Source organism: Chrysemys picta, chromosome 18, assembly GCF_011386835.1.
Source record: "Chrysemys picta bellii isolate R12L10 chromosome 18, ASM1138683v2, whole genome shotgun sequence".
Taxonomy (NCBI): domain Eukaryota; kingdom Metazoa; phylum Chordata; order Testudines; family Emydidae; genus Chrysemys; species Chrysemys picta.
In genome coordinates, this window is record NC_088808.1 from 17,751,592 (window position 1) to 17,777,442 (window position 25,851).

The following is a 25,851-nucleotide window of genomic DNA, read 5'->3' on the forward strand; positions in this document are numbered from 1 at the left end:
GGCTCTGTGCTAGCTTCCTAAACAGTGCTCTGCCAATACATCTCACGCCCCCTGTTATTCCAGTCCTCGGCTTCCACACAAAGCCTTGCACCAGAGTCCCAACCTCCGACACTCCGCTATTCCAGGCCTGGAACTTACCCAGCTCTGCCAGTGCACTTTAACCTGGACATGTTACCCCACGGATTACAGTCCTTGGCCACACACACAGCTCTGACAATGCGCCTCCGTCCTGACTTGCAAAATCCCCTGCTATTTTGGTTGGAACCAGATAACCCCACCCATTTTCACACAGTGGGGGTCTGATCAGCTAAAACAAAAGCAGAGAAAACGGGCAGAGGGAGTTTGTGGGTGAGCTTCTTGTTGGGGTGTGGGGCAGAATCTTCTTTCTGGTTGAAGTTGGATCACAAGCACCAGGGTGACTGTTGCATTTAATACACCCAGGCAGAGCTCACTGATACAAAGCCCAGTGGTCGTACTTACTCATCAATGGTGAAGCAGACCAGGCGCCGGAGGACTCCCGTTGCTTTCTGGGTCTCCAGAGCTTCCCGTCCAAGGAAGGGGATGCTGGACTTGAGTTTACAAGTGAAGGCCAGGCCTGCTTCAAGGGGGGAGTCATCAGGACGCAGATCCGCGTGCCAGTGCCTGTACCCTGCAGAGAATGACAGAACCATCATGGGTCTCCCCGTCTGTTTCCTCCTTTCTCCCCAGTCATAACAAGGCCTAGGAGAGGCAGTGTGCGGAGAACAAAGCACTTGAACCCCCAAGTGCTCGGTCTGGCCCTGCTTCACCCTTGGCTTGTTCAGGGACAGTGAGATGAGAGGCAGCTCCTCTGTCACGCTCCTCTCTTGCTGCAGCATTCCCCCCTGCAGCTACAGGAGAAGGCAGCATCCCTCGGTCCCAATCCTCTGGTGCGCCATTCCTGCACTGGGCCTGGGATTGGAGTAGGAACAGCCAAAGGTGGCTTGAGACATCTCTGGCCTCACTGAATTCTTGGAGCCTGTCTGGACCCCAGCGTAAGTTAGAGCAACCACAGGGCTGCTCCAAGTTACAGTCAAGCTGCTGATGGCTCCCTGAGGGCTGTGAGCAGCTGGAACTCGGTGTGCTCCAACCATGTTCTCACTTCCTCACAGAGTGCCCCAGAACACCCCCACCCCACCCCCACTCAGGAACTGCATGGGTGTGGACACAGAGCTGTTCCAGCCATTTTATGCCCGCTGGGGATCCCCTTATGTAGGCCCTGTTCCCTGGGGGGCTCTCGTGACCAAGGATGGACCAGCAGGGATTGTTCTAGGGGGCAGCATGTGGTCATTTACACTCTTCTCCCTCCCCCCCCCCAGAGTACTGCCCAGACCCCCACCTCCCTCTGGAGTATTTCCCCCCCCTCACAGCACGTCACATCCACCAGCCCCGAGTACCTCACCCACCCCCACCCCATGGAGCACCTCGTCTCCATCAGCCCTAGAAGAAACAAGGCTCTAGCAGAACTGGTTGAAATGTTTCCATCAAGAAGGGATGGGCGTGGGGGGAGGAAGAAACATCTTTTTTGTTAAAATGGACATTTCCACAGGACGTCCATTTTCCACAATTATTTTTGAGGTGGGTATTGATTTTTCAGCTCAAACCTGACATTTTTTTTAACAAAAAAACAAAACAAAACATGTTTAGTTTTTGTAAAAAAAAATTGTGAGTAAATCCCCCCATTTCTTGAGCATCTCTAGGCACTAGTTCACGCCTCAAGGGCAACGGGTGAATCTACAGGGAGGCCCAGAACGGAAAAGCCCTTGGAGCTAGACGTGCTTCTCTGAATTCTCCGGCCATCTGCAAAGCTGGGCCAGAAGTCTCCTAGGTAGGGGCTCACTCTGGAGATTTCAGCTACTTCCTGCTTCCATTTGGCCAGAAAATGGCCTCTTCGGGGGGTATTTTGGTGCCTTTGGTCCGCGGCCTGGGGCAGGAAGTGCAGAGGCAGAGAAAGGATGCAGGGTGGGGAAGGAAACTGGATGCTTTTTGAAACATCCCTCTGATTTTATTCAGATGGGCTCCTCCAACCCTACAGCCACTCTTGGCTTTAGCTCTCGAGTCAAGCAGTGCCATCCGAACAGCCACAGAAGGAAAGAGCCGCAGGGGAGCACGCTGGGAACAAAACAGGAGAACTGAGGGGAAAGCAGAGAAAACAACTCCATTCCACTGGAGGGTAATGAATAAACACGCCGAACAAACGGGCTGTCAGGGACCAGTGAAGCAAGAAACATCAATATCCTCTGTGTGTGGGTGTAGGGTTTTGTGTGTGGGTGTATGTGCGCGCGCGCACACATGGGCAGGGAGGCTGGAGGAGTGCTAGGAGGTTTGAGTCACAGAAAAGGTGCCTGGGCATGAGGAGGAAATACTGGATCGGCTTATGAGCCTGGGGGCCCTATTCCCCACTGCTGATGGGATGTTGGAGGAGCTTGTGGTTAAGGTAGAGGTCTGGGACGCAGAAGAACAGAGGTCAATTGCTAGCTCTGCTACAGGCTCTGTGTGCGCAAAACTTCCTCTCTCTGTGCCTCTGCTCTGGGAAATGGCGTTGCTTTTTCCCTCCTGGGCAGGGGGACCGTGAGGATAAATCCGTGAATGTCTAGGAGGAACTTGGAGACTGTGGCGAGGAGGGAGGTACAAGGAGCTGGATATGAGTGACCCCTACAGAGTCAATGGGAGTTGCTTCTTTCCCATGAGGGGAGAATGGCCCACTTGAGTTTTTCATGTTCCTTTTTCAGAGTGTAAATCCCCAAAGTCTAACAGGTTTTTAACCCGTTTCGGAGGTGACCAGGGTGTTAGAACTGCATGGAACTTAATCCTGACTCAGATTAAAGTTTTCCTGAATGCAGATGACCCTTCCTCAGAGAGAAAGAGAGCAAAGGGTTTCCCCTTTCCCAAAGCCTCACTTTGTTCCAGGAGATTTTTAGTGGACTCCCTAAGGAAGGTTCAATCCATCTAGGAGCATCAATCTCTCAATCAATCAATCTCTCAAAGTGACTCATGCCCTCAACAATCCTTTCCCTCAGCCCCTTTCTATTTTAATGGCTAAATGCTAAAGAAGAGGCCAGTGAAATGCAGTCAAATAACCCCACACATCCCTCCCCCCTTTGTTTTTGGTCCCTAACTGGTGACAGGCCAATAAGCTTAGTTAAAACATTCGCCCTCAAAACGAGACCAATGTTAAGGGAGAACTCAGTGAGCAGCTGGGTCATCCCAGCCGCATGGTCCACCCCTAGTTATCAACCCTTTACAGTGGGGTGCGCTGGCCTGTCCCTGAAGCTGGGAAACCCCTGGCCATGGATGGGGGAATAAGGTTACCTGGCTTCCCCGTGCAAAGCGTTGGGGGCAGCTGGATCTCCTGGTCGGAGAGTTTGGAAGGAGTTCCGGCTATGCATCTGAACTCCTGGGGGGTTTATTTGAACCAAGTTCAAACTCAAACTTTCCAAGGCCTGCCCACGACAAGGGCAGAGGGACAGATGGCAGGAAGTCCGCCATCTTTCTTTGCTTGCCTCATGTGCATTGTCCCCACCAGGTGACAGCAGAGCAACACATGCTAGTACAGGTGAAAAGCAAGTTCTCCTGAGAAACCTTTCTCAATGCTGAGGGAGTCGATGGCTCTGTACCCGGCGTTGGTAATGCCGTGCCCGGCACCTGCCTTCATCACAGCCCGGTAAACCCGCACACAGTCCTGCTTGGGCACGTGCAGCTCCCAGCCCATCTCGCCCACAAACGACAGCCTCATGGCTCGTACCTGTGAAACACAAAAGATCAAAATCACTGGCCTTGTTGTTTCCTTTCATTCAAGGACTCTAGAGTGGGGCAGTGTGGTCCAGGGGATAGGGCACAGGGCTGGGAGTCAGGAGACCTGGTTCTATTTGCAGCTCTGACAGTGACCTGCTGTGTATATGGATGGGTCATTTACTATTCTGTGCCTCACTTGCCTCGTCTGTACAATGGCACTTACCCTCCTTTGAGATCGCCAGGTGAAAAGACCCAAGTAGTGTATTGATAACTTCTTGTGGAAGTCTATGGACAACACTTTCTTGGGATTAGTCTTATTTATATAAAACCTGTTTCCTCTGATCTCTTTATTCTTCCTATTTCTTTATTACTAGAGACATGTGTGTGAAACCAGTATCTTTCTTTCTAGATCTTTTGTTCATCAGCTCCTAATGCTTATTGCTCCTGGAAGACACAATCTTTGGATCATGAGGCCACAACTGACCACTGAACAAATGATTCTGAGCTCGGACCTTGAATCTTTCGTTGTATTCCCTCCAAACCAGTTGAGCTACAACACACAAAGCAAATTCATCAAATGACAGATCTGCTATTACAACCAATACATTTTCTGCCGTATCACCTTTGGCTGTTGACCAAATCCTATTTTATAAGCTAAGCAAGGCTGGGTCGTCCTTTTGGATAGGAATATTCATCCCCAAACAGTTCTGCTGTAACCTTCAGCGTGGGACTCTGTGCCCATCTAATGGCTAACCTATATAACAAGAAAGAGCCTACTACAATTGCCAGCTGAGGGAGTCACTCCTTAAATGTTAGAGGCTTATAGTGAAGTCCTTGTTTCAAATCCTACTGGTATGTTAGCCATTCAGTACTGGAGGCACTTTTCCACACTAAGAAGTCCTGAAGCAATCCTCCAGCGAGGTCTTTGGGGGAGCTGTGCTTCTGGAGGAGGCATGCATCAGAGGAGCTGTAAAAGTAAAGTTCTCCTGGCCCCTACAAACTCCATGGCTCACCATGACAGACTAAACCAGGGGAGAGGTGCTGAGAAATGTAAGCTATATGCATGTATCCAAACACTCTGGACATGCTTTCGGTGCTATGAAACAAGCTTTATTTTTGTCTGGGATCCGTTGCTTTGCAGGCAGGATGGGGAAGTTTCCTTTCGTCACTTTCAGCGCCACCAGCAGTTTAGAGAGAAATGTCAGGAGGATCCTGGAACCAAACCTTGCATGGAGAATCAATTTAACGTAAGATCAAAGTCACCTAACAGCGCTCCTGCTTGAGGAGGGAGTGTGCATTGGGTGCAGGAACTCAAGGATAGACAAGGTAATTCCCCTGCAGGTCAGGAACATTTTTAGGCAACCAAGATTATTCAGAAAGGTCATTTTTTAAGCCAGTTTTGCTGTCAAATTATTTTGACAGCCTCTCCCTTTCTTGGGCTCATGCATTTCAAAGGGCATCTCTGTGATTTATGCGAAGCCCTGAGGATGGTGCACGGAAAGGGCAGCCTTTGAACAAGCCTTGTCTTTTCTAACAGCGATTTGTTTTCCACGTGCTCCCCACTCTGTACAAGCTCTTTAATCAGCCACCCAGACAGAGATTAAAGCCCGATGCACGCAGCTGCATGGCAACTAAGGTCTAGTGTGCCGGGCACAGGGCTGTGAGTTAGGACCTTTAGGTTCGATTTGCCACTGGGCACGGTGTACCGCCTCTCCGTGCCTCAGTTTACCCATCTGTATAATTGGGCTAATTATTCCTTACCAATTTGTAATGTGATTTGTGACCTGTGGACAAAAAGGACTGGGCAGGCACAAAGAGATCAGCAAATCGACACAGCTCCATGCTACCTCCATTTTACAGACGTGAACTGCTCTGCCCATGGACAAACAATGAGCTCGTGGGCCTGTGATGAATTGAACCCAGGAGTCCTGACTCCCAGCCCTATCCTTCTATGGACCTATATCCATTTACACTAGGGTGACCAGACAGCAAATGTGAAAAATCGCGACGGGGGTGGGGGGTAATAGGAGCCTAGATAAGAAAAAGACCCAAAAATCGGGACTGTCCCTATAAAATCAGAACATCTGGTCACCCGAATTTACACTAGCTGATGATCTGTCCTGAAGCATTATTTTTGTAGCCAAAATTAGCTCGATGAGAGGAAATGCTGTGACTTCACCAGAACTATGCAAAGGAAGACGGCAAAGATGAATTTCTGAGGTGGTTCATCTTTTCCTTCCCCGTTCCTCCCGCCTCCTCCCCATTTTGTGCAAAACATCAAACAGGCAGATCCTGCTCTCTCGATAGCCAGCTCACAGCCGGAGTTTATTAGCTTGGGGTTCTTTCTGTCTCGGAGGTGCGGGAACTTGGTTCTACATGTGCATGGCCGTAAGAACGGCCCCTGTCCCCAGCCCAGCTGCACTTCCCCCTTAGGACTGAGATGGGCTTGCATGTGACTCTCAACAATATCCCACTTACTGGCTGATGAGCCCTCGGACACCTTGTTAGGCTGTGTTCCCAAAACTTTCCAGGGTGGCTGTGGCCAGACCCAGCCTGGACACCTCCCCCGAGTCTTTCCCCTTTAATCTGAGCTGTGTTGCTCTTCAGTTACTTTTTTTTTTTTTTAAGTTGTGGGATCCGCCAGGCATCCCAGTATGAACTCCCTTTCCCCCCACATCCACCCTCACCCCCCACCCCTACCTGCCCAGCAGGCTGAGACAATGCAGATTCGTTCTTTGTTCTGCCCGGTCTTTGTTTCACCCAGCCGTTCTAAGGGCACCTGGCTAGCCCTAAAGCCGCTCTGCTGGGAGGCCAGGCCTATGCACGGCCTGCCCTGCATGATGGCAGGCTGGCTAGTGTGCTCCCACAGGGTTGGGGCCAATGTCACCCCATCAGCTGGCCTCAAGGGGCCTGAACCAACTCCCATCAAAATCAACGGCAAGACCCCCTTCTGACTTCATCCTCCCCACTAATGCATCCTCGGTGAATCTCCAGAGAGTCTATGGACCAGCTCTCCATTCTCTGCGGCGTTCTTTCATTCAACGGGACGTGCCAGAGCGGTAAGATTTTGACCCAGATCCAAACCACGCCAAAGTTCTGATGCATTTGGATCCGTGGCTCAAGCTCTTGTAACACGCTGCCCGTCGTATGAGTGAGCAGGCAGCCCCGTGCTTAGAACCGTGTCCTCCTCGCGTCTCCGGGTGGATAATGCGCTGATTTTGTTTTCCGCCTTTCTGACCCACTTTGCGACCCTAATGGAAATGGAAATGTATTATTCCATTTCAGAGACCTCAGCGAGCGAAAGGATCCCAGCAAAGACAGGGAGGGAGAAGCAAACAGAACGACAGTGAGGAGAAACAAACACAAAACCAAATGCGCTGCCGGAATGGCGAGGGCTTGATTCCTTTAAGAAATACTCATTGATGGGGCCTAACTCAAAGGTCCCTGAAGATAAGGATAAGTTGAAGGGCCTATGGACTGCTCCCTAAGAGTATCTTCCACACGGGAATCTCCAATTGCTTTGCAGTACCCCTGCAGAGTTGGGATGTGCTAGCCCCATTGTGCAGATGAAAATACAGCGATCAGGTGACTTCCCTAAAGTTACCCGGTGACTGGCACTAGAACAGGGAACTCCTAGGCACTAAGCAGTCATAGATCATTGAAATGTAGGGCTAGACGGGGTCACAAGAAGTCATCAAGTCCAGCCCCCTGGCTGAGCCAGGACCAAGTATACCTAGACCATGCCCGACAGGTGTTTAGCTAACCTGGTCTTAAAAAGGACAGGGATTCCACAACCCCCCCCTTGGTAACCTGTTCCCGTGCTTAACTACCCTTCGAGTTAGAATGTTTTTGCTAATATCCAACCTAACTCTCTCTCTCGCTGCAAAATAAGCGGCTCGGAGAGCAGACAACTGGTTTCCTTTCACTGGCCTCTGCTCCTATGCTCTTTCGCAAAGCTGGCTACTGTGCCAATGGCAGGGCCGGCTGCAGGCACCAGCCGACCAAGCACATGCTTGGGGCGGCACCTGGTAAGGGGGCGGCCAATCTTGTGGTGGCGGCACTCAGGGGAGTTTTTTGGGGGTTTGGTTGGGTGGCGCGGGGGTGGGTTGTTTTTGTTTCGGCGTCTGGGCGCGCGGTGGGCACTGGGGGGTGGGATTCGGCAGCGGAGCTCCGCGGCGGGGGAGGGGGGTGTGGCGGCGGGGCGCTCGGCGGGAGGGATTCAGCAGCACGGTGCTCCGCGGGGGACTGGGGGGTTCAGCGGTGATCCGCGGGGGACTGGGGGGTTCAGCAGCGCTCAGTGGGGGGGTTCGGCGGCATGGCGTTTGGCGACGCTCCGCGGGGGGGGGGGTGTTTGGCTGCGCGGCACTCCGCGGGGGGCGGGGGGGGTCGGCGGCGGTCCGCGGGGGGCTGGGAGGTTCAGCAGCGCTCAGTGGGAGGGTTCGGTGGCATGGCGTTTGGCGGCGCTCTGCAGGGGGCTGGGGGGTTCGGCAGCGCTCCGCGGGGGGGGGGGGGGTTCGGCGGTGCGGCGCTCTGCAGGGGGCTGGGGGGTTCGGCAGCGCTCCGCGGGGGGTGGGGGGGTTCGGCGGCGCGGCGCTCCGCAGGGGGCTGGGGGGTTCGGCGGCGCGGTGCTGAGGGTGTGTATTATGGCGGCGCTATGGAGGGTGGCACTCTTTTTTTTTTTTTTTTTTTTTTTTTGCTTGGGGCGGCAAAAAAGTTAGAGCCGGCCCTGTCCAATGGACACTTGTTTACGCTTGGTGCTTAGATACACCTGCAACCCTTAAGCAACATTTGCCAGCTGTCTAAGTTCATGGAAAAACAGGACTTCAGTAGTTGCAGCGGAGAGAAGACTGGATGCTGAGGAAATGTCACCACGATTTCTAGGGTGAGATTGGAATGGTTGGGGGCAATCTCTGTCCTATGGTGATAGATGCCCTAGAAATAGGATTATACAGACAGACATGCATGGGACTAGACCGACAGACACACACAGATGCGTATGATGCCAGACAGACACACAGATGCGTCTGGGGCTAGACAGACAACGTAAAGTAACCCTGGGAAAGTCAGCGTCAAGGGAACCCATCAGGATGCTGCGTCAAGAACAACAAAGGGAGAGCCGTACTGTACATCTGCAGTGAAGCAAGCACAGCGACGCTGCATAGGGAGGGACTCGTAGACACTCAGAGACGGATTGCAGGGGAAGCTTTGGGGCCTCACCGAGGACACCGATCGCTCCATGGGTGCCACCCTGTGTTGCCCAGGCATCTTAGCCTATCAGGCTCAGGGCTAGCCTAGACCCCCTTTCAACCCCTTTTAGTAAAACACCTGGAAGAAGCACACAGCTGCCTGACTTCTCTTTCAGCTGCTGGGTATGAAACGCTCACGGCCCTCCCTAGACGCTCCACAGCGGTGCGGAGAAGCAAAGCTCGCTGGTGAGCCGTTCCTCTCCCCGCCCTTCGGAGCCAGTCCCCTGGGCTCTGCGCCAGACTGCAGCAGCACTCTGCAAACTTTCCTCAAGTCTCCGTAATCGTTAGCAGCAGCACGAGCCTCTGGCTCTGCTCCAGAATAGGTTTGGTCCACGGTGCAGACTTGAGCTTAAAGCAGCTCAGGCCAAATGCAGGGAGGGCCCACGCATTGGAAGGGAAGAGGCAGCCTGCTGCAGAGGGGGGGAGGGTAGTTTTCGTAGTCATGCAGTGGATTTGGGGGGGAGGGAGTTCAGAAGCCCATGGGCACTAGAGGAAACTTGGATTTTGGACCAGGAGATTTAGCCATGCATAGGGACTGATCCTGCACCCACTGGGAGACTTACCATCCAATTTACTGGGAGGAGGAAAAGGCCCCTGAAAAGGACATTAAGGGTGAGCAAAGATTTCCCCAGGGAGCTTGAGCCATATCTCGATCAGAATGCAGTGCCCGGCTGCTGTTTTCCTTATTGATTTTAAAGAACTAGAGGGAGGCATACAGAACCCGGGGTTATGTAGAGGTCAACCAGCAGTGTGAGTTGCCTCAGCTCCCCGTATGGTGCTAGGTCATGAAGGGAAGAGGAGAGGAGCGAGATCATGACAACAGAGACACACCGATGGAGGTGAAGGTCAGTGGGAGGCCAAACAGAGGGTATTTAGACAATTCCATCCACCCTTCAGTTTCATCTGGATAGGGGAGTCTTCTTCACTTCTTCACCTGTTATAAACTGCTGCATGATGTTGTGAGGCGCTGTTGCTTCCACCCCAGAGCTAGCTGCATTTCAGTGATCTTTATTTCCCCAGGGTCTGAACCTAGAAGGTTCCTAGATCTTATTGATTTCAACGCCTATCGACTTCAGCATGAGCTTAAGGCATTTGCCGAGCACCTCCCAGGGGAAGCTCAGCATCTGGCGAGATCCGGCCCAAAGCACATTGGGAAACTGCGGCATTGATGTGAGATATTATGAATACTACACAAAATACATCAGAACAGCTGAAATCAGAGTGAATGCAGCTAGAAAGCCACCTGGAGAGCAGAAAGGGCAGCGTCTTTAAAAAGACGTCAGTCCAGGCCAAAACTTTTGAATATAACAGACAAAGAGACACAAAAATGGAGGCTGCGTGGAGACTCTTCAAAATAAGGTGCATTGTAGCTAGATATTGTTTTAATTCAGAGCTCTACAATATCGTTTATAAGTCACCCTGTGATAACTGAGAACTCTTCCAACCTGCTTCCTTTTACAGGCTCCAAAACACTCCGCTGCCTGGGTACAACACCTTCCAAAAGACTCCTAAAGCACCTACTGGCATATTGTGCCAAAGTAAATCTTACATCCTAGCAGGAGAACAATTATTCATGGTCCAGCAGCTTCTGACGCGTGTTCTGTTTCACACTTGCGTTCTTACTCAAAGACATTTATCTACTCAGTATTCAGTCAACAGAACTTGTCTTAATAAGGAATTAACTGGATTAAACTTTACACAGGGCCCTGTATTATTAGAAAAGTATGCTGCTGGAACTAAAATGGTACACCACCACTACCTAATTCACTTGCTAGTCAGCAGAGCATGGAGACCTGGCGTCAAAAACAATTTAAATTCTTTAACAGGAACAATGATCTAGTGGTTAAGGTGATGGGTAGGACTCAGAAGATCTGGGTTCAAATTTTAGTTAAGAACATAAGAACAGCCATAGTGGGTCAGATCAAAGGACCATCTAGCCCAGTATCCTGTCTTCTGACAGTGGCCAATGCCAGATGCCCCAGAGGGAATGAACAGAACAGGTAATCACCAAATCCATCCCTGTCGCCCATTCCCAGCTTCTGGCAAACAGAGGGTAGGGACACCATCCCTGCCCATCCTGGCTAATAGCTGTTGATGGACCTATCCTCCATGAACTTATCTAATTCTTTTTTGAACCCTTCCTGTATGATCTTGGGCAAGTCACCCCATCTCTCTGCCTCAGATCCCCAAACATAAATTGGAGATAGTAGTTCTGCAATTTAGACTGTAAGCACTTTCAATCATGGACCATCTCTTCCTATTTATATGTACAGCACCTAGCACAACAATCTTAGTTAGTGCCTCTACCTGCTACTGCAATAGAAATAATAATAAATTAAGTTACTGTGAGTTTTTCATCTTCTTAACCCAGTCCCTAGTGATCCCTTACTTGCATCACAAAAGCACTGTGCCGTTGGACCCCACTCAGCCTAACTGGCAGCTGTTGCTGCAAACCAAGCTCAGGATCAGAACAGTGGGAGGTGCAGTGTATCATGACAGAGGTGCAGGGGCAGAGTGGGATGGGAAATCCAGGAGAAGGGTAGGAGTGCAGTGGAGAGGCAGAGCTGACTGGGAGCTCAGTACTGGTATAGTAGAAGTGTTTCCCTGGCCAGATTGAAGGTCAACAGAGCAGAGCTGTTGAGGTACCTGCACTTGGTGGAACTGTCACAGGTCAAGATAGAGGACAACTGGCACGTGTCGTGAGGTCCTTCAGGGTGCTCTGAAGGTCAAGATGGAGGCATGCTGGCATATCTGTGAAGGGTTGGACAGCCTCTGCTGTGCCTGATCTCAGCTGGTGCTACTTCATTGCACGAGCGCTAAAATTTAGCATACAACACTGTGACACCCTGGCACCCCAATATTCACCACTGTCATGTAATTAGGATATGTTTTGTACAAAGTATGTCTTGTGAGGTATTCTAAAAGTCTTGATCTTCTAGACAGTAATATCTCATGGGATTGTAGGTGCTATCATCGTATATGAAGTTTGGCTAGGTATGTGCTACTGAAACATGTTGTGAGGTTGAAAACACCACAAGCAGCCTTTCAGGTACAACAGTAAAAAGGCCAAACAATGTTAATGGCTTATTGAGGAAATGCACACAAGCACAAGGATTACCCCAGGAATCGTGTACAATAGAAACCTCTCAGAGATCGCACTACACAATGGGAACTATTAGACCCAGGTCACAGCAAAAGAGCTTTCCAGCAAGTGGGAAGAAGATATAAAAGGGGGACAATGATATCATAACTCTCCCTCCAACTACACACCTGGAAACACCTGAGGGGCAAGAACAGAACTGTGGGAAGTGATAGTCTCAGGGTAGAAGGATTTTTAGCCTGTTTATGAAAACCTGGGAAAACCTGGGAAATCCAAGGCAACTTGTGCCTTAAGAATCTGCCAGCCTGTTTATCACTCAGGGTGAGAATTTGCTAATTTATATCATCCCTATTTAGTTTGTTAAGCTCAGTTTGCGGGTTTGTTTATTTACTAAGGTCATCTGCTTTAATCTATTTGCTATCACTTATAACCACTTAAAATCTATCTTTTGTAGTTAATAAATTGTTTTGGTTTTCTCTAAAACCAGTTTGTGGAATTCATAACTGGGGGGCAAACACTGTGCATATCTTCCTCCACATTGAGGGAGGGGGAGAATTTGATGAGCTTACACTGTACAGTTCTCTGTGCAACGCAAGACGGTGTAATTTGGGGTTTACACTCCAGAGGGGAGTGCGTTCCTTAGCATCTGGGAGGTGCCTTAGCTGAACCTTCCCATGCAGAGCTGTGTGAAGCTGCAGCTGGGTGTGTCCCTACCGGTGTGTGTGTGTGCTGGTGAAAGAGCAGGCTTGGAGAGCTTGGCAATTTATCACAGCACCAGAGTGTGAAAGGGAGCCCAGACTAGTGGGTCAGGCAGGCTCAGTGGTACCCCAGGGGGAACCCATCACAACACATTTAAAAATACCAGGCAGCGGCCTTATAAACTTCAGATTATTCACAGCCTCGAGTCCCGTCAAAACTCTGGAATACAACGACACACTTACAATTAGCAACACAATGGGGCATCTTACTAATACATGCAGCATGACAACCCTTCACGACGGCTCCAAGGAAAGGAACTGTCAGTGGCGCGCGCCTGAGCTGGCTCTGGAGATGACAATTTAACATGACGCACGGCGCTAATCTAGATTAGGTGGATGAAATATTCATGGGTCGTAGGGAGAGCAATTATTTAAATGTGGCTTTTGAGGGGGGAAGCAATATCTAGGTGGGTAGAGATGGTTACCAGCTTCCCCTGAATGATGTGCCCAATTACAGAATCCCCAGGCATATGGACGAACTGTAGCAGTACTAATGACTTTCAAAACCAACTAACAATCCCCTAAAACTCCTCTCACGTTCCCCCAAATAACACATCAACCAGCCAACACTCCAGCAAACAGCTGGGATAAGCCAGACATGAAGAAGAGCTCTGTGTAGCTCAAAAGCTTGTCTCTTTGACCAACGGAAGTTGGTCCAATAAATGATATTACTGCACCAGTCTTGTCCCGTCAGGCCGTGCACCATGCCCTGAAAGGTCAACGAACACTGGGTCCGGTCTACACTGCAACCAGAGGTGCGACCGCAGCCAATGTAGACATAGCTGAGCTAGCTTTGATCTAGTTAGCTCAAATAACTGTGTTAGCCGCTTGAGTATATACCTGGGTGGGCGAGTATATGCAGTATATACTGCATATATTAAGTATCAGAGGGGTAGCCGTGTTAGTCTGGATCTGTAAAAAGCAACAGAGAGTCCTGTGGCACCTTTAAGACTAGCAGATGTATTGGAGCATAAGCTTTCGTGGGTGAATACCCACTTCATCAGACACATGTACTGCGTCTGACGAAGTGGGTATTCACCCACAAAAGCTTATGCTCCAATACATCTGTTAGTCTTAAAGGTGCCACAGGACTCTCTGTTGCATATATTGAGGGTCCCGGGCATGCGAGTTTGTACAGCCCATGCTGCCGCAACTTCACTGCTCAAGTACCTGAGTTAGCTAGATCAAAGCTAACTCACGTATGTCTACGAGTCCTGCAGGCACATCTCCGATTGCAGTGTAGACACACCCGTTATGGTGGATCAGCAGAGAGAGGGAATTTCAGAGTCCCCTCTGCTGAGACCATTCTGGACCCAGGACCTTGGGCATTGAAATCTAGATACTGTACTGTTCCCTCTTGTGCAACAGCTGCCACGGCAGTATAGGCAGGAGGCAAGCCAAAGGCTCTATGGTAAGAGTACTAAATGAAGGACATCAGCAAACTACGGCCACGTCTCTGCTGCTCGCACAGATCCGGAGGGCCAAAAGCAAAGCACCGCTTTCAAGCGATCCCGTGTTGTGCGCATCTTGCTTTTCATTGGCTCAGCCAAAATTAGCACAAAATTCAATGCTATGTGAGGAAGCCTTTTGTTATGCAGGCCTGCTCCAGCCAGCAAAGGTGTCACTGTCAGTTTACCTGCTGCATCATCACTCAGAAGGAGCAAAAATACCAGCTTTTCCTCTTGTGGTCCCCAAAGAGACAAGTGAAATTCCCTAATTCTGTTCAGGCCCAACGGCAGGATGCATGTGTCCATGGGATGAGCATTAACCAGACTCCTAAAGGAGCTTTCTGCTTTTCATTTTTTGTTTCCCCCTTTCAAATTAACTTCACTTTAGAGGGTTTGGAGTGTCAGCACCTTTGGATACCTTAGTGACCTTAAGTGGAGGACTGACTGGAACAGATCTATCCCTGCAGCAGGGATGAATTTGGCATTTTTGCAAAGCTCTATTTTGATACAGAGTGAAAGATGCCCTGGGATGTTGGGCTTTTAGTTTTCTGTTGAAAGCTTTTGTAGGAAATTTTTTTTTCCCATCCAGCTCTAATTAAAAGAAATGAAGGCAAATTGATGCATTCATCCTGAATATATTCTGCCATTCCTCTAAGTCTTGCACAGCAATTGGGAGCTGCCTTGCAGCAAAATCTGTTGCAGGTGCAGATTTCATACAGGTTGGACACAGAGGTGAACTACAGGTACAACCTGTATCTTTTTCATAAGAGATTAACTCACTTTCCTGCAAGATGGTGGTTCGCAGCTTTGAAAAAGAAACAAAACACTATTTCAGATAGGAAGATGTGTCTGCAACAGGGAGATCCGCTTGAAACGACTGAGGATTCTCTCACCCTTTGTCGGTTGGGTCTATGTAGATTATACCGGCTGTCTCTTACTGTGCGTTTGCACAGCATCTAGTACAATGGGGCCCTGATCTCAAATGGGGCCTTGTCCCACTGCTCCAAAACAAACAACAACCAACGTAGTAATAATTTCCAGAACGGGCGAGGATAAGCAAGTGAGATCTTGGGTCACGAGCGCTCCACATGCAGTGATACAATCCCAAGCATGACGTGGTTGAAAGGTCTCCTGAAGGCATGATAGGGCATTTAGAAAAGAACTGGTCAACTTTGGGACATCCCCACTGGCTTAGGTGGAATGGCCCTAAAGGTAATGAAAGCAGAATTTGACCCACCGTCTATCATAAGAATACATTGTGCCATTCCCCTAATTATGATGTTTACTCCTTAATTTTACATTCCCTGTGGCCACATCAGGAAAGGCAGAAAGAAGAGCAAAGGGTACCTGAATGCCTACTGCACTTTTTCTGTTTTAACTCATAAGCCTGTTGGCTAAATATTGGGATGAATCTATGCAATCGACCGAGTTTGCACCACTGGGCTAGGTGGTAGGTGAAGCAAAGCATCTGGCTAGTCCTATAGAAATGCTGCAAAGGGGAATGAGTGTACTCTGCATCTCATTCGGGGCTCAGGGACCCCCCCCCCCCAGCTTTATACTCCTCAGCTCTGGTGCTTGGGACACCCAGGGGAGAGTTAATCAGTTATCAGAATTTGCCAGGAAAACGGACTTCTCCTGCCCCTTAATTATGCCAATTAAGATCAATTGCATTTAGATCTTGATAAAAACCAGTTGTTACTTTACTAATTCACCTCAGGACACTTAATTATTACTTCAAACACTACAGCCACTACTACTCTCTAAACCCAATACATTAGGGCTGCTGAATGGAGAAGACCCAAGTTTGAAGAACGTGGATGGCTGGATGGTTCAATGATGAAATCCAGGCTCAGTCCCACCTAAAGGAAACATTCAGATTCCTTTACGAAGTCTGTCTGTTCTCTCCCCAGCTCACATATCCTGTGAGAGTAAGGCCTTGTCTACATTGGCAAGTTTCTGCGCAGTCAAGCAGCTTTCTGCAGTGTAACTCCTGAGGTGTACACACTGCCAAGCCACTTGGTGCACAGAAACCGCGCAGTTGCAGCACTGTAAAAAACCCACCCCGACGAGAGGCGTAGAGCTTTCTGTGCCGGGGCCACAGCACCGCGGTGACAATGTAGATACCGTGGCGATTACAGCGCTGCGATTAGCCTCTGGGAGGCGTCCCACAATACCTGTTCTCATCTCTCTGGTCATCGGTTTGAACTCTACTGCCCTGCCCTCAGGTGACCAACCATCATCCTCACCCCATACAATTCCTTTGGAATTTTGAAAGTCCCCTTCCTGTTTGCTCAGTGATGCGTGCAGTGGTCTCAGCGCATCTTTCCAGGTGGCGATGCCTGCTCCACACACAAGGCGATCCCCCACTTGGAGCAATGCCGAGCTGCTGGACCTCATCGGCATTTGGGGAGAGGAGGCAGTGCAGTCCCAGCTGCACTCCAGCCGTAGGAATGATGATACCTACGGACAGATTTCACGACAGAAAGGGGCTATGACCAGGACACACTGCAGTACATGGTCAAAGTGAAGGAGCTGAGGAACACCTACCACAAAGTGTGGTAGGCAAACTGCCGCTCTGGTGCTGCGCCCACGCGCTGCCGGTTCTACAAAGAGCTGGATGTGATACTTGGTGGCGACCCCACCTCCACTGCGAAGGCCACTGTGGATACTTCGGTGGCTCGTGTGCCAGTCGAGAGTGGACCGAGCCAGGAGGAGGAAATCTTGGACGAGGATGTGGAGGGGGACCCAAAGGCAGAGGACGACTCGGAGGTCAGAGATGCATGCAGCCAAGAGCTCTTCTCTACCCCAAAGGAGGCTAGCCAGTCAGAGCTGTTGGAGCTGGGTGAAGTGCAAACAGGAGACGAGGCCCCTGGTAAGTGGCTTTGATTTGGGGAATTGCTGAAGCAAGTTGTGGGGGCAGGAGGGTTGCAGAAAGCAGGCTTGTGTCTGTATGATGCGCGTAACCACCACATGCCTAGTCTGAGTGGCAGAACAGGCTGTTGATTGACTCCCTCACTTCACGGGAATCTGCCTCAGATCTCCAGGAAACTCTCGTGGAGACGCTGGGCAATCCGCTGTTGGAGGTTCTTTGGCAGAGCTGCTTTGTTTCTTGCCCCATTAAGGGTAACTTTCCCACGCCACTCTGCCGTCACTGGGGGTGGGGGTGGGGGGACCATTGCTGCACACAGGCAAACTGCATAAGGGCCAGGGTGGAAACCGCAGTCTTGGAGAAGACCCTCCCTTGATTCCCTGCTCACCCTCAGCAGCGAGATATCTTCCATAATGATCACAGCCTGTGGAAAATGTAGGGACAGTAATGATTATGGGGCACCCCCTACAGTGCTGGCTCTCCCCAAGAGCCACGTGCCCAGTGTTCAGTATGGTCCTGGAACACTGATTTCCCCTGCTGATTTGTCCTGGGCCCTGCACCCCCCTAGGGACGGCCCTGGGTAGGATCAGAGGCTAAAAAAGGGAAAGAACAAGCTAAAAATTACTTAGACAAGTTAGAGGTCTTCAAGTCACCAGGGCCTGATGAAATACACCCTAGAATACTCAAGGAGCTGACTGAAGAGATATCTGAGCCACTAGCGATTATTTTCAAAGAGTCATGGAAGACGGGAAAGATTCCAGAGGACTGGAAAAGGGCAAATATAGTGCCTATCTGTCAAAAGGGAAATAAGGACAACCCGGGGAATTACAGACCAGTCATCAGCTGGTACAGTCAGCTAAGCAGCCAAGGTTAATGCCCTGTTGTTCATTATGGGCTGTCATTAGCAATCAGCGACTGTGTGAGCAGACACCTACTTGAATCGGTGGGTTCCAAACACCCCCGCCAGGCAAGGCAAAGCCAATGTCTCCTCTTCCCTTTATGTTTCAAACTGTGCCTGCAGCAAATTCTAACCAGCAGAGAGTGACTGTCAGATATTCTGGAGCAGGGGTTCTCAAACTGGGGGTCGGGATCCCTCAGGGGGTTGTGAGATTATGATCGGGGGGGGGTCACTAGCGGTCACCCTCCACCCCAAACCCTGCTTCACCTCCAGCATTTATAATAGGGTTAAATATTTTTAAAAGTGTTTTTCATTTATTAGGGGGGGGGGGGTCGTACTCAGAGACTTGCTGTGTGAAAGGAGTCACCAGGACAAAAGTTTGAGAACCACTGTTCTGGAGGTTCCACAGGGACGCAGGGTGAAGTTTTGTAGGGTAAGAGTTCTCATGCTCCGACCCTGCAAATGCAGTGGTACCTCCTAGGCTTCCGTGTGGACTCGATGATCCAGTTAAATAGATCCAATTGCAGGATCAAGGCCTTAGTTTGTTCAGACCAATCTCCTCAGTGCCATATTCCTTTATATTAGCTATCCACCAAAATCAATCAGTAAAAACAGGGGTGTCTCAAACCTGAATAGCAGCATATGTGGAGCCCCCTGAGAGAAACAGACTGACTTTTTGTTCTACGTTTGTACAGCTCCTAGCGCATTAGGGTCCTGGCCTGTGACTTGGGCTCCTCGGTGCTACCTCAATGCAAATAATAATCCTACCTCCTTACCTTTCTTTCAGGCAAGCTGTTCACATGAGCATATTGTTAGCTCTTAAATAAACAGCAATCATAATACTATATTCAAACGGTTCGGCACCTCCCCCCCTCCACCTTTCCTGTGCGCTAAAGGCGTGTCTAAAATAAAAACCCTCCGAGTGTGAAAGTGGCATTTAATGCTGCTTTTAGATGCCTTAACATGAGTAACAATAGAACTGGGGGGGGAGGGGGAGAAACACAAAAGGTATTGTGAATTTATTTTGAGCTTCCTTACAATAGAACAACACTCACCGAGCCTGCCTGCCTTTAACCATTGTCTTGGAAGTTCAATGAAGCATGAAGGTTGGAAATCTACTTTTGAGGCTTAGGAACGCTCCAGCTACGGAAAAGCTTTTCGCTCCATACAAATGTGTCACCTAATTAGAGAACAGCAAGAGATCAAGGCACTGTAGCGAGCTACAGTATTAATCACGGCAGGAGATACTTTGGGCATTGACAGCCAACCCCATGGTTCATTTATCCTGCTGGGGGATGGTGTATTGCTGGCTTTGGGAACATGATATACTTCCCGTACAAGAGCAACTTCCTCCTGAGAAAAGCTTAGCCTGGCCCTTCCCTTTAAATCACTTGGTATAACTACAGCTGTGGGGGAACATTCAGGTCCCTGCCAGAGTGTTGAAGCAATGTGTCATACAAACCATGCAGCCAACCGAAAGGTGTGGGGTGGCACTAACTGTCTGCGGCTCTGACCAGCTGATATACATCCACGGACTGTACACATCCACACATGCTCGCACACAGCATGTGCACGTGTGTCGGGCTATGTAGCAGAGAAGTGGCTGAAGGGGGACAGGCTTGAAGTCACCAGCACAGAGATACTGCAAGCTGCATTCATTAAATTTCCCCCCAGATATCGTGACATCAGCTGTCCCATTCTGCTGTTAGGTTGTCTGACATCTCTGGCCAAATGCTCCTGGGAGCTGATGTTCCCACGGTATTTCACATGGAGCCATAAAACAGCACCGCGCCATCCATCTGCGAGCCACAAGCCAGACCTACGTTTATTTAGTTGGGTGCACATTTGAGGATGAAAATCCACCCACCGCTAAAATTCAAAAGGGTACAGATCTTGATATTATGCACAATGTAATATATATAGATATATATACACACACACGCACTCAGTAACCAAGCACTTGTCTCCAGAAAGTCATTAACTCAGCTGGAATTCTCTGTGTGCATTCTCACTCTGGCTGATTTTGTTCAACAAATGAATTAATCTGTGACAACCATCACAATAGGATGGTTTTTTTAAGACACTGGATCCAGTTCATCGCATTGACAGTCGACGGAGTTACGTCAGGGAGGGATTTAGCTCAGTCTCTCGGCTAACATTTCTACACTGGATTCTGGGTGTAACGAATTCCTCCATTGCTTATGGCCCTCGATAAAGCTCTATCAAATTCATTGTAAGAAGCAGAACTTCCATCACAGTTTATCACTGGCTGACAGGCGGCGCTTGCAGCAGTGAGGTCTACTGCTCAAGAGAGGTGGATTATTACCTGCAATGGAGGACACGCTTGGAAGGACTGCAGGCTCGGGGGGAGGGAATTTTGCTAACCGCATCACTACCTACCCATAACATGTGTTCTATCATTCCAGTCCAGGAAGCACTGCTCAAAAGAAAGGTTTCTTATGACACCATGGCCCCTGATGGACAGGTGCTGTGAGATGGTACAGTACTTATCAGCACAATCTCCACTTGCCTGGCAGGGGCTGTATCCAGGGCCGGTGCAACCATTTAGGCAAACTAGGCGGCCGCCTAGAGCGCCTAGTGGTTGGGGGCGCCTAAAAGCCCGCTCAGGCGAGGAGGTGGAGTGGAGATGAGCTGGGGGGGGGGGGCGTGGGGAGGGCAGCCCGCAGTAACGGGGGGGTGGTGCACAGGGGAACTGCTCCCCACCCCAGATCACCTCCACTCTGCCTCCTCCGCTGAGCACACAGCCCCTGCTCTAAGTCTCCTCCAATCGGCGCCGCAAGCCTGCGAGGGGAGGAGAATTAGAGCGGCGCCGGCGTGCTCAGCGGAGGAGACGGAGCCGAGGTGAGCTGGGGCGGGCTCCCCAGGCAGGGTTATCTGCCACGGGGGGAGTCTCCCCAGGCAGGGTTAGCTGCCGTGGAGGCGGGTTCCCCGGGTGGGGTTAGCTGCCACGGAGGGGGGGGGGTCTCCCCGGGCAGGGGTAGCTGCTGCGGGGGGGTGTGCCTGGGTGGGGGGCTGGGTTAGCTGCCGTGGGGGGGGGGCGGGATTAGCTGGGGGGGGCACGCAAGTTTCACCTAGGGCACGAAACTTCCTTGCACGGGCCCTGGCTGTATCATGTAGCTTGCTGACAAACTGGGTATCCCAGAGGCACCAGCTATTTTCACTATTCAGCTGTAAAGCACTTATCTCCAGTATAAAGTCCAAAGTCTCCAGTCCTTGACATCAGCGGGAGCTGGATTTGGCCCTGTGTAAGCAGAAGGCACAAATGACCTGCTGTTTCAGAGAAGCCCCTTCGGTGTTAATGGACACACATTTTGCGGCTGAGAGGAGTCTGAGTCAGTTCTTTTCCCGTCTTGCCGTTATGCTGTTAGATTACTCAGATGGGATGAAAAATGCTTGGTTAAGTCCTGAGTCAGGAACATCTTTGTGTTTGCAAAAGCAGAGCTCTAAGATACCAGAGCGGCTAGGCTTTGCCTTTAGGGCCAGAGCACAATTCTGCAAGTCACATGCCTACCCCAAAACCACAAAAGCTGTTTGATGCTCTGATGCATCTGGACTTTGCACATGAATCCACATCTCCTGCCTCCCAGGCAAGTGTTGAGTCTGGGCTTCGGATGCTCACCTGGCAATCCCTTTGCTATAACCACAAGGGATTCGACTTGTTAATACACGATCCTTTTGTTTTATTACTATTATTATTTAATGAATAGAAATCAAGATGATGTGTCAAGAATGGAGATCACAAAAGCTTATATTGTGCAAGGAACGGCCCCAGCTAATTAGAGTGTCTGAATGACCCCTGGCTGCTTAGTAACCTGCGCTCTGATTTGCTACCGCCTTGAGAATCCACAGTCCACGTGCCCACAAAAAATGGGGGCCTTGATGGTTCACGTCACTACTGTCCAACCTAGATTTTTCTCAAATAATATTTCAACGTTTAGACCCATTGCAAAGAAAAGGGCTGAGTAGCAGAAACACTCCTCTCGCGTTGAGGCCCCTTTACACTGCCAGAGGGCTACAAGGTGACCTCAAGGGACATGAGAATCAGGCCCAAAAAGAGTTACTTTTATTTCTACTATTAATATTACATGCAACTATAATAAGGTGCTCACCACCATGTTGTCTGAGGCAAAGAAGGAAATGCAGCCCTGGAACAGCTTTCCAGCTTCAAATATCTACTCACTAACTCCTGAATATTCTTGAGCATGAACCAGCTCTTGGAGATGGTGCTTCTTAAACTGCACCACCACCACTTTGCCCTTTTTCATCATTTGTTTTATGAGAGCATCTCAGGTCCCCCGCAAAGATCAGCGTCCCGTTATGATAAGCACTGTGTGCATGCATAGGGAGAGACAATCTCTTCTCCACAGAGCTTACACTTAAAACAGATAAGGCAGAGAAAGTATGGGAGAAAAGAAAGACAATTAGCCCCATTTTATTGATGGGGAGACTGAGGCACAGAACAATTAAATGACTTCCCAAGGTCACACAGAGCTTTCATGGCAGAGCCAGGATTTGAAATCAGATTTCTGGAGTCCTATTCCAGTGCCTTGACAACAAGATCATCCTAACTCTGGCACTTTTCACCCAAGGAATCAAAGCACTTTACACACACTAATGGATAGAGCCTCACAACACCCCTGTTTCACTCCTGGTTACAGGCACAGGTCGGTTATGTCACTTGCACAAGGTCACCAAGTGGCAGAGTCAGGAACCTAGGAGTTCTGACTTCCAGTGCTCTAACCACTAAATACTGCTGCCTCACCCCATGGACGGGTGATGGATGAGCAGGGAACGAACCAAGAGGAACAACTCAGATGGGAGTTGTTTGTTTAGTCATTTTATGTCTATTTAATCAATCAACTCCCGCCCACCCCCTTAAAAGAAAATCCACTCTATTTAGAAACTGGACCAGCCAGCATAAGTTAGGAATTAACCCACCTCCTAGCTGGGACAGCCCCAGGTGGACTGTCTTTTCCTAATAGACAGAGCTTCACTTACAGAAAATAGGTGTCCACTCTCTCCACAGGCCATCCATTTTTAATCAGTTCAGCTACATAAGGAAACCACTGCCCCAAGAGACTTCTACTGCATGACTAAAATACAGGGAACAGCTCTGTCAGGGGGCCATCCAGACTCTGTCTGCAGATGTCAAAAGCTGCCTCATGGGGTCGGGTGGGGCACTGCCCTCCCCACCAGGAAACTTGGTACACAGAGATAAGTAGATCAATACACAGTCAGGCAGACACAGACAGACACACAGCTAAACAGATGGGATGCACAGCAGTTGCACTGACAGACGCACAGATGGATAGACAGATGCAAGCACGGACAGAGAGATGAACAGGTAGACAGATGCCCAGTTACCCTTCACTCAAGGTAGCCTCATTTCAAAATGATTCACTTTTTCATGAAGTGTCACCTCTTGAAAAACCCTGATTTGGCAGCCCAGAGATTTTGCTTCATAAGGGTTCCGCCCTCCGTGCATGCAGAATGGCCCATTTTGCACCAAGACGGGTGAAAAGTTCACCTTGATTTTCATCTGCGTGACATTTCAAATTGTGAAATTCAAAAGTGCGTGTGTGTGTGGGGGGGGAGGTGTTTCTTGCTTGAAAGTCAGAGCATTTGAGCGGGGCAGGAGCATGGTCACTCAAAAAAGCCACAATTTCCACACCATGGGAAGGAGGGCTCTTCCCTCAGAAAAATGGGACCATTTTTACAAATTCGAAATGAAATGCAAATATGGTCACATTTTATATGAAGTATACCCTGATACATAGCTTATGAAGGGTTAATAGACAATTAATAGATGTTATAAGCATGTTACAGACATGAATAGTGTGCTATAGAAGGCTATGAGCTCATCAGTGGAAAGTACAATAGACGGTTATAAGTAATCTATTGACCTGTTGGACAATCTATCCTAATTGGTTGCCCATTTATTAAAACAGCTATTAGTCATTTATTAACCCTTAATGAACCATGTATAAATGCACCCTTCATATCCAGTGCGACACCAGCACTGCACTTGCTGAGGGTTTCCGACTTCATTTCAAACACCGCAAGCCGCCCGCTTAGACGAATGCCTGGGGATGGTTTGGGCTGTCAGATGGTTTGTAAGTACATTCTGCAGCCCATGCATTAGCCAGCTGGCTTCCCTTAATGGGTCTGATACTTCCTGCCTCCCATGAGGCACCAAGCATCATCTAATGGCCTGCTCCATCCTTATCCACTTGGATTAGTGCTCCCCAGGCCCTTAGCAGAGATGGAGGAACCCGCAGGAAGGTGGAGAATCTCTTTCAGCCAGAGGAGAGGGCAGGCAGTGTGCTGAGAGGCACAGGACTGCGGGTCAGAGGGTGCTGCAACTCCTTGGTGAGGACAATGCCTCCCCAGGAGCATACGGCAAGGGAAAGAAGGGAGTCAGCCGTTAGTGATGGATGGGACTGGAGCACGGTCTGAGCGGCAAAGCTCAGACACAGATACTACCTAGCCAGTGGGTCGGAGGTGTTTGGTTCTGGTGGGCTCTCAACGCTGGCCTCCCTCTGCTCCCATGGAAGTCAACGGTAAAACGGCTATTGACTTCAATGGGAGCAGACAGGTCAGCCAATATTTCAGAAAAAACCCAGGCTTCGTCTCTAGGAAAGACCTACTCTATCCTCAAATCCGGCACCCTGCTAGGCAAGGATAGCGTCTGCCAACACAGGATGGAGGTGGCCTCCCGTGGATATTGCATGTGATAATCCTCTCTCTTTTGGAGCTGCCCGTGGGAGTGACCACGTCACCAGCTGTGCAGTGCCTGCTGCACGGAGCAGTCCCTGACCATTCACAAGTGGTCCCGTGGCTGCCTCTACCTCACATCAAAGATTCCTGCCGGGGCACTGCTGGTCTCTAAAGAGCACTTCTATCCAGAAATGCTGCTCTCCTGGCAAAAGGACGCTTTCCCCCAGCAGAGGCAGACGGAGCTGTGCTAAGCTGTTCTTCCGCTACAAACGACCTTACACGCAACACAGCAGCTACGGAGTGCGGCGTTGCTCTGCACTACCACACAATACCTTTGACTTTGTGGATCCCACTGGAGCTGCCTTCGTGCACCGCCAAGCGTTTCCTGATCCCAAATGACAGCAGCGCCAATGCCCTTGAGTTCTCAGCTGTCACGCTGGAGAGGGGAAGCGTACCCTCTGGAGCGATGCGGGGAAAGCGATGGAGCATTCACGCTGAGAAGGGTGTAGAGTTTCCCAGGCCAGGACACAAGTGCACCTGTATGCAGGATGCACTGTGCTATGGTGGGCCAGGTCTTGTCTGATGGGGAAGGATTCGATTACTCTGTGCTGCAGCTCTAGATTTGCTCTGCTCCCACTAATCCAGACTGCGATAATTTCTCCCCTCCTTCCCCAAAGCAACCAACTAAACCACCAACCAAGGACCCACTTACAGTCAGGCAATGGGCACCAACCTGACCAGTGCAAGCCCCTAATGTACACACCCTGCAGCAACATAAAGCAGGATTTACATCAGTGTCACTTACTCTGGGATATTTCCTTAATGTAGTCAGGGCCCACGTGCCCCCACCCCACATTTTGCTGCCTTTGGATTGCTAAGCAGGTGTGGACATGGAGGAATCGCAGCTAGTCTCTCCCCAGTAAGATGCACCAATTCCATCAATCACACAGTTTAAAGAGCTTGCTAATGTTAAGGCACGTCTCCATCCCCTTGTTTTCCTAGCGAGGAGGTGGCCATTACTAGGTGAACCATGGTGCTTTC

General features: G+C 49.9%; 2 protein-coding genes across 2 annotated transcripts in view; one reads left to right on the forward strand and one right to left on the reverse strand.

The window, feature by feature from the left end:
• LOC135976492 (spidroin-1-like) overlaps positions 1-25,851 on the forward strand; it is a 925,731-nt gene that overhangs the window by 377,894 nt on the left and 521,986 nt on the right. The window contains exon 3 of the mRNA XM_065572401.1: positions 7,917-8,378. Coding sequence (XP_065428473.1) covers positions 7,917-8,378 — 462 coding nt within the window. The remainder of the gene's footprint in view (positions 1-7,916; positions 8,379-25,851) is intronic.
• SARDH (sarcosine dehydrogenase) overlaps positions 1-25,851 on the reverse strand; it is a 92,927-nt gene that overhangs the window by 7,878 nt on the left and 59,198 nt on the right. Inside the window, exons 18-19 of the mRNA XM_005293244.5 lie at positions 3,601-3,763; positions 481-649 (exon numbers count right to left, since the gene is read on the reverse strand). Of these exons, the coding sequence (XP_005293301.3) occupies positions 481-649; positions 3,601-3,763 (332 nt within the window). The remainder of the gene's footprint in view (positions 1-480; positions 650-3,600; positions 3,764-25,851) is intronic.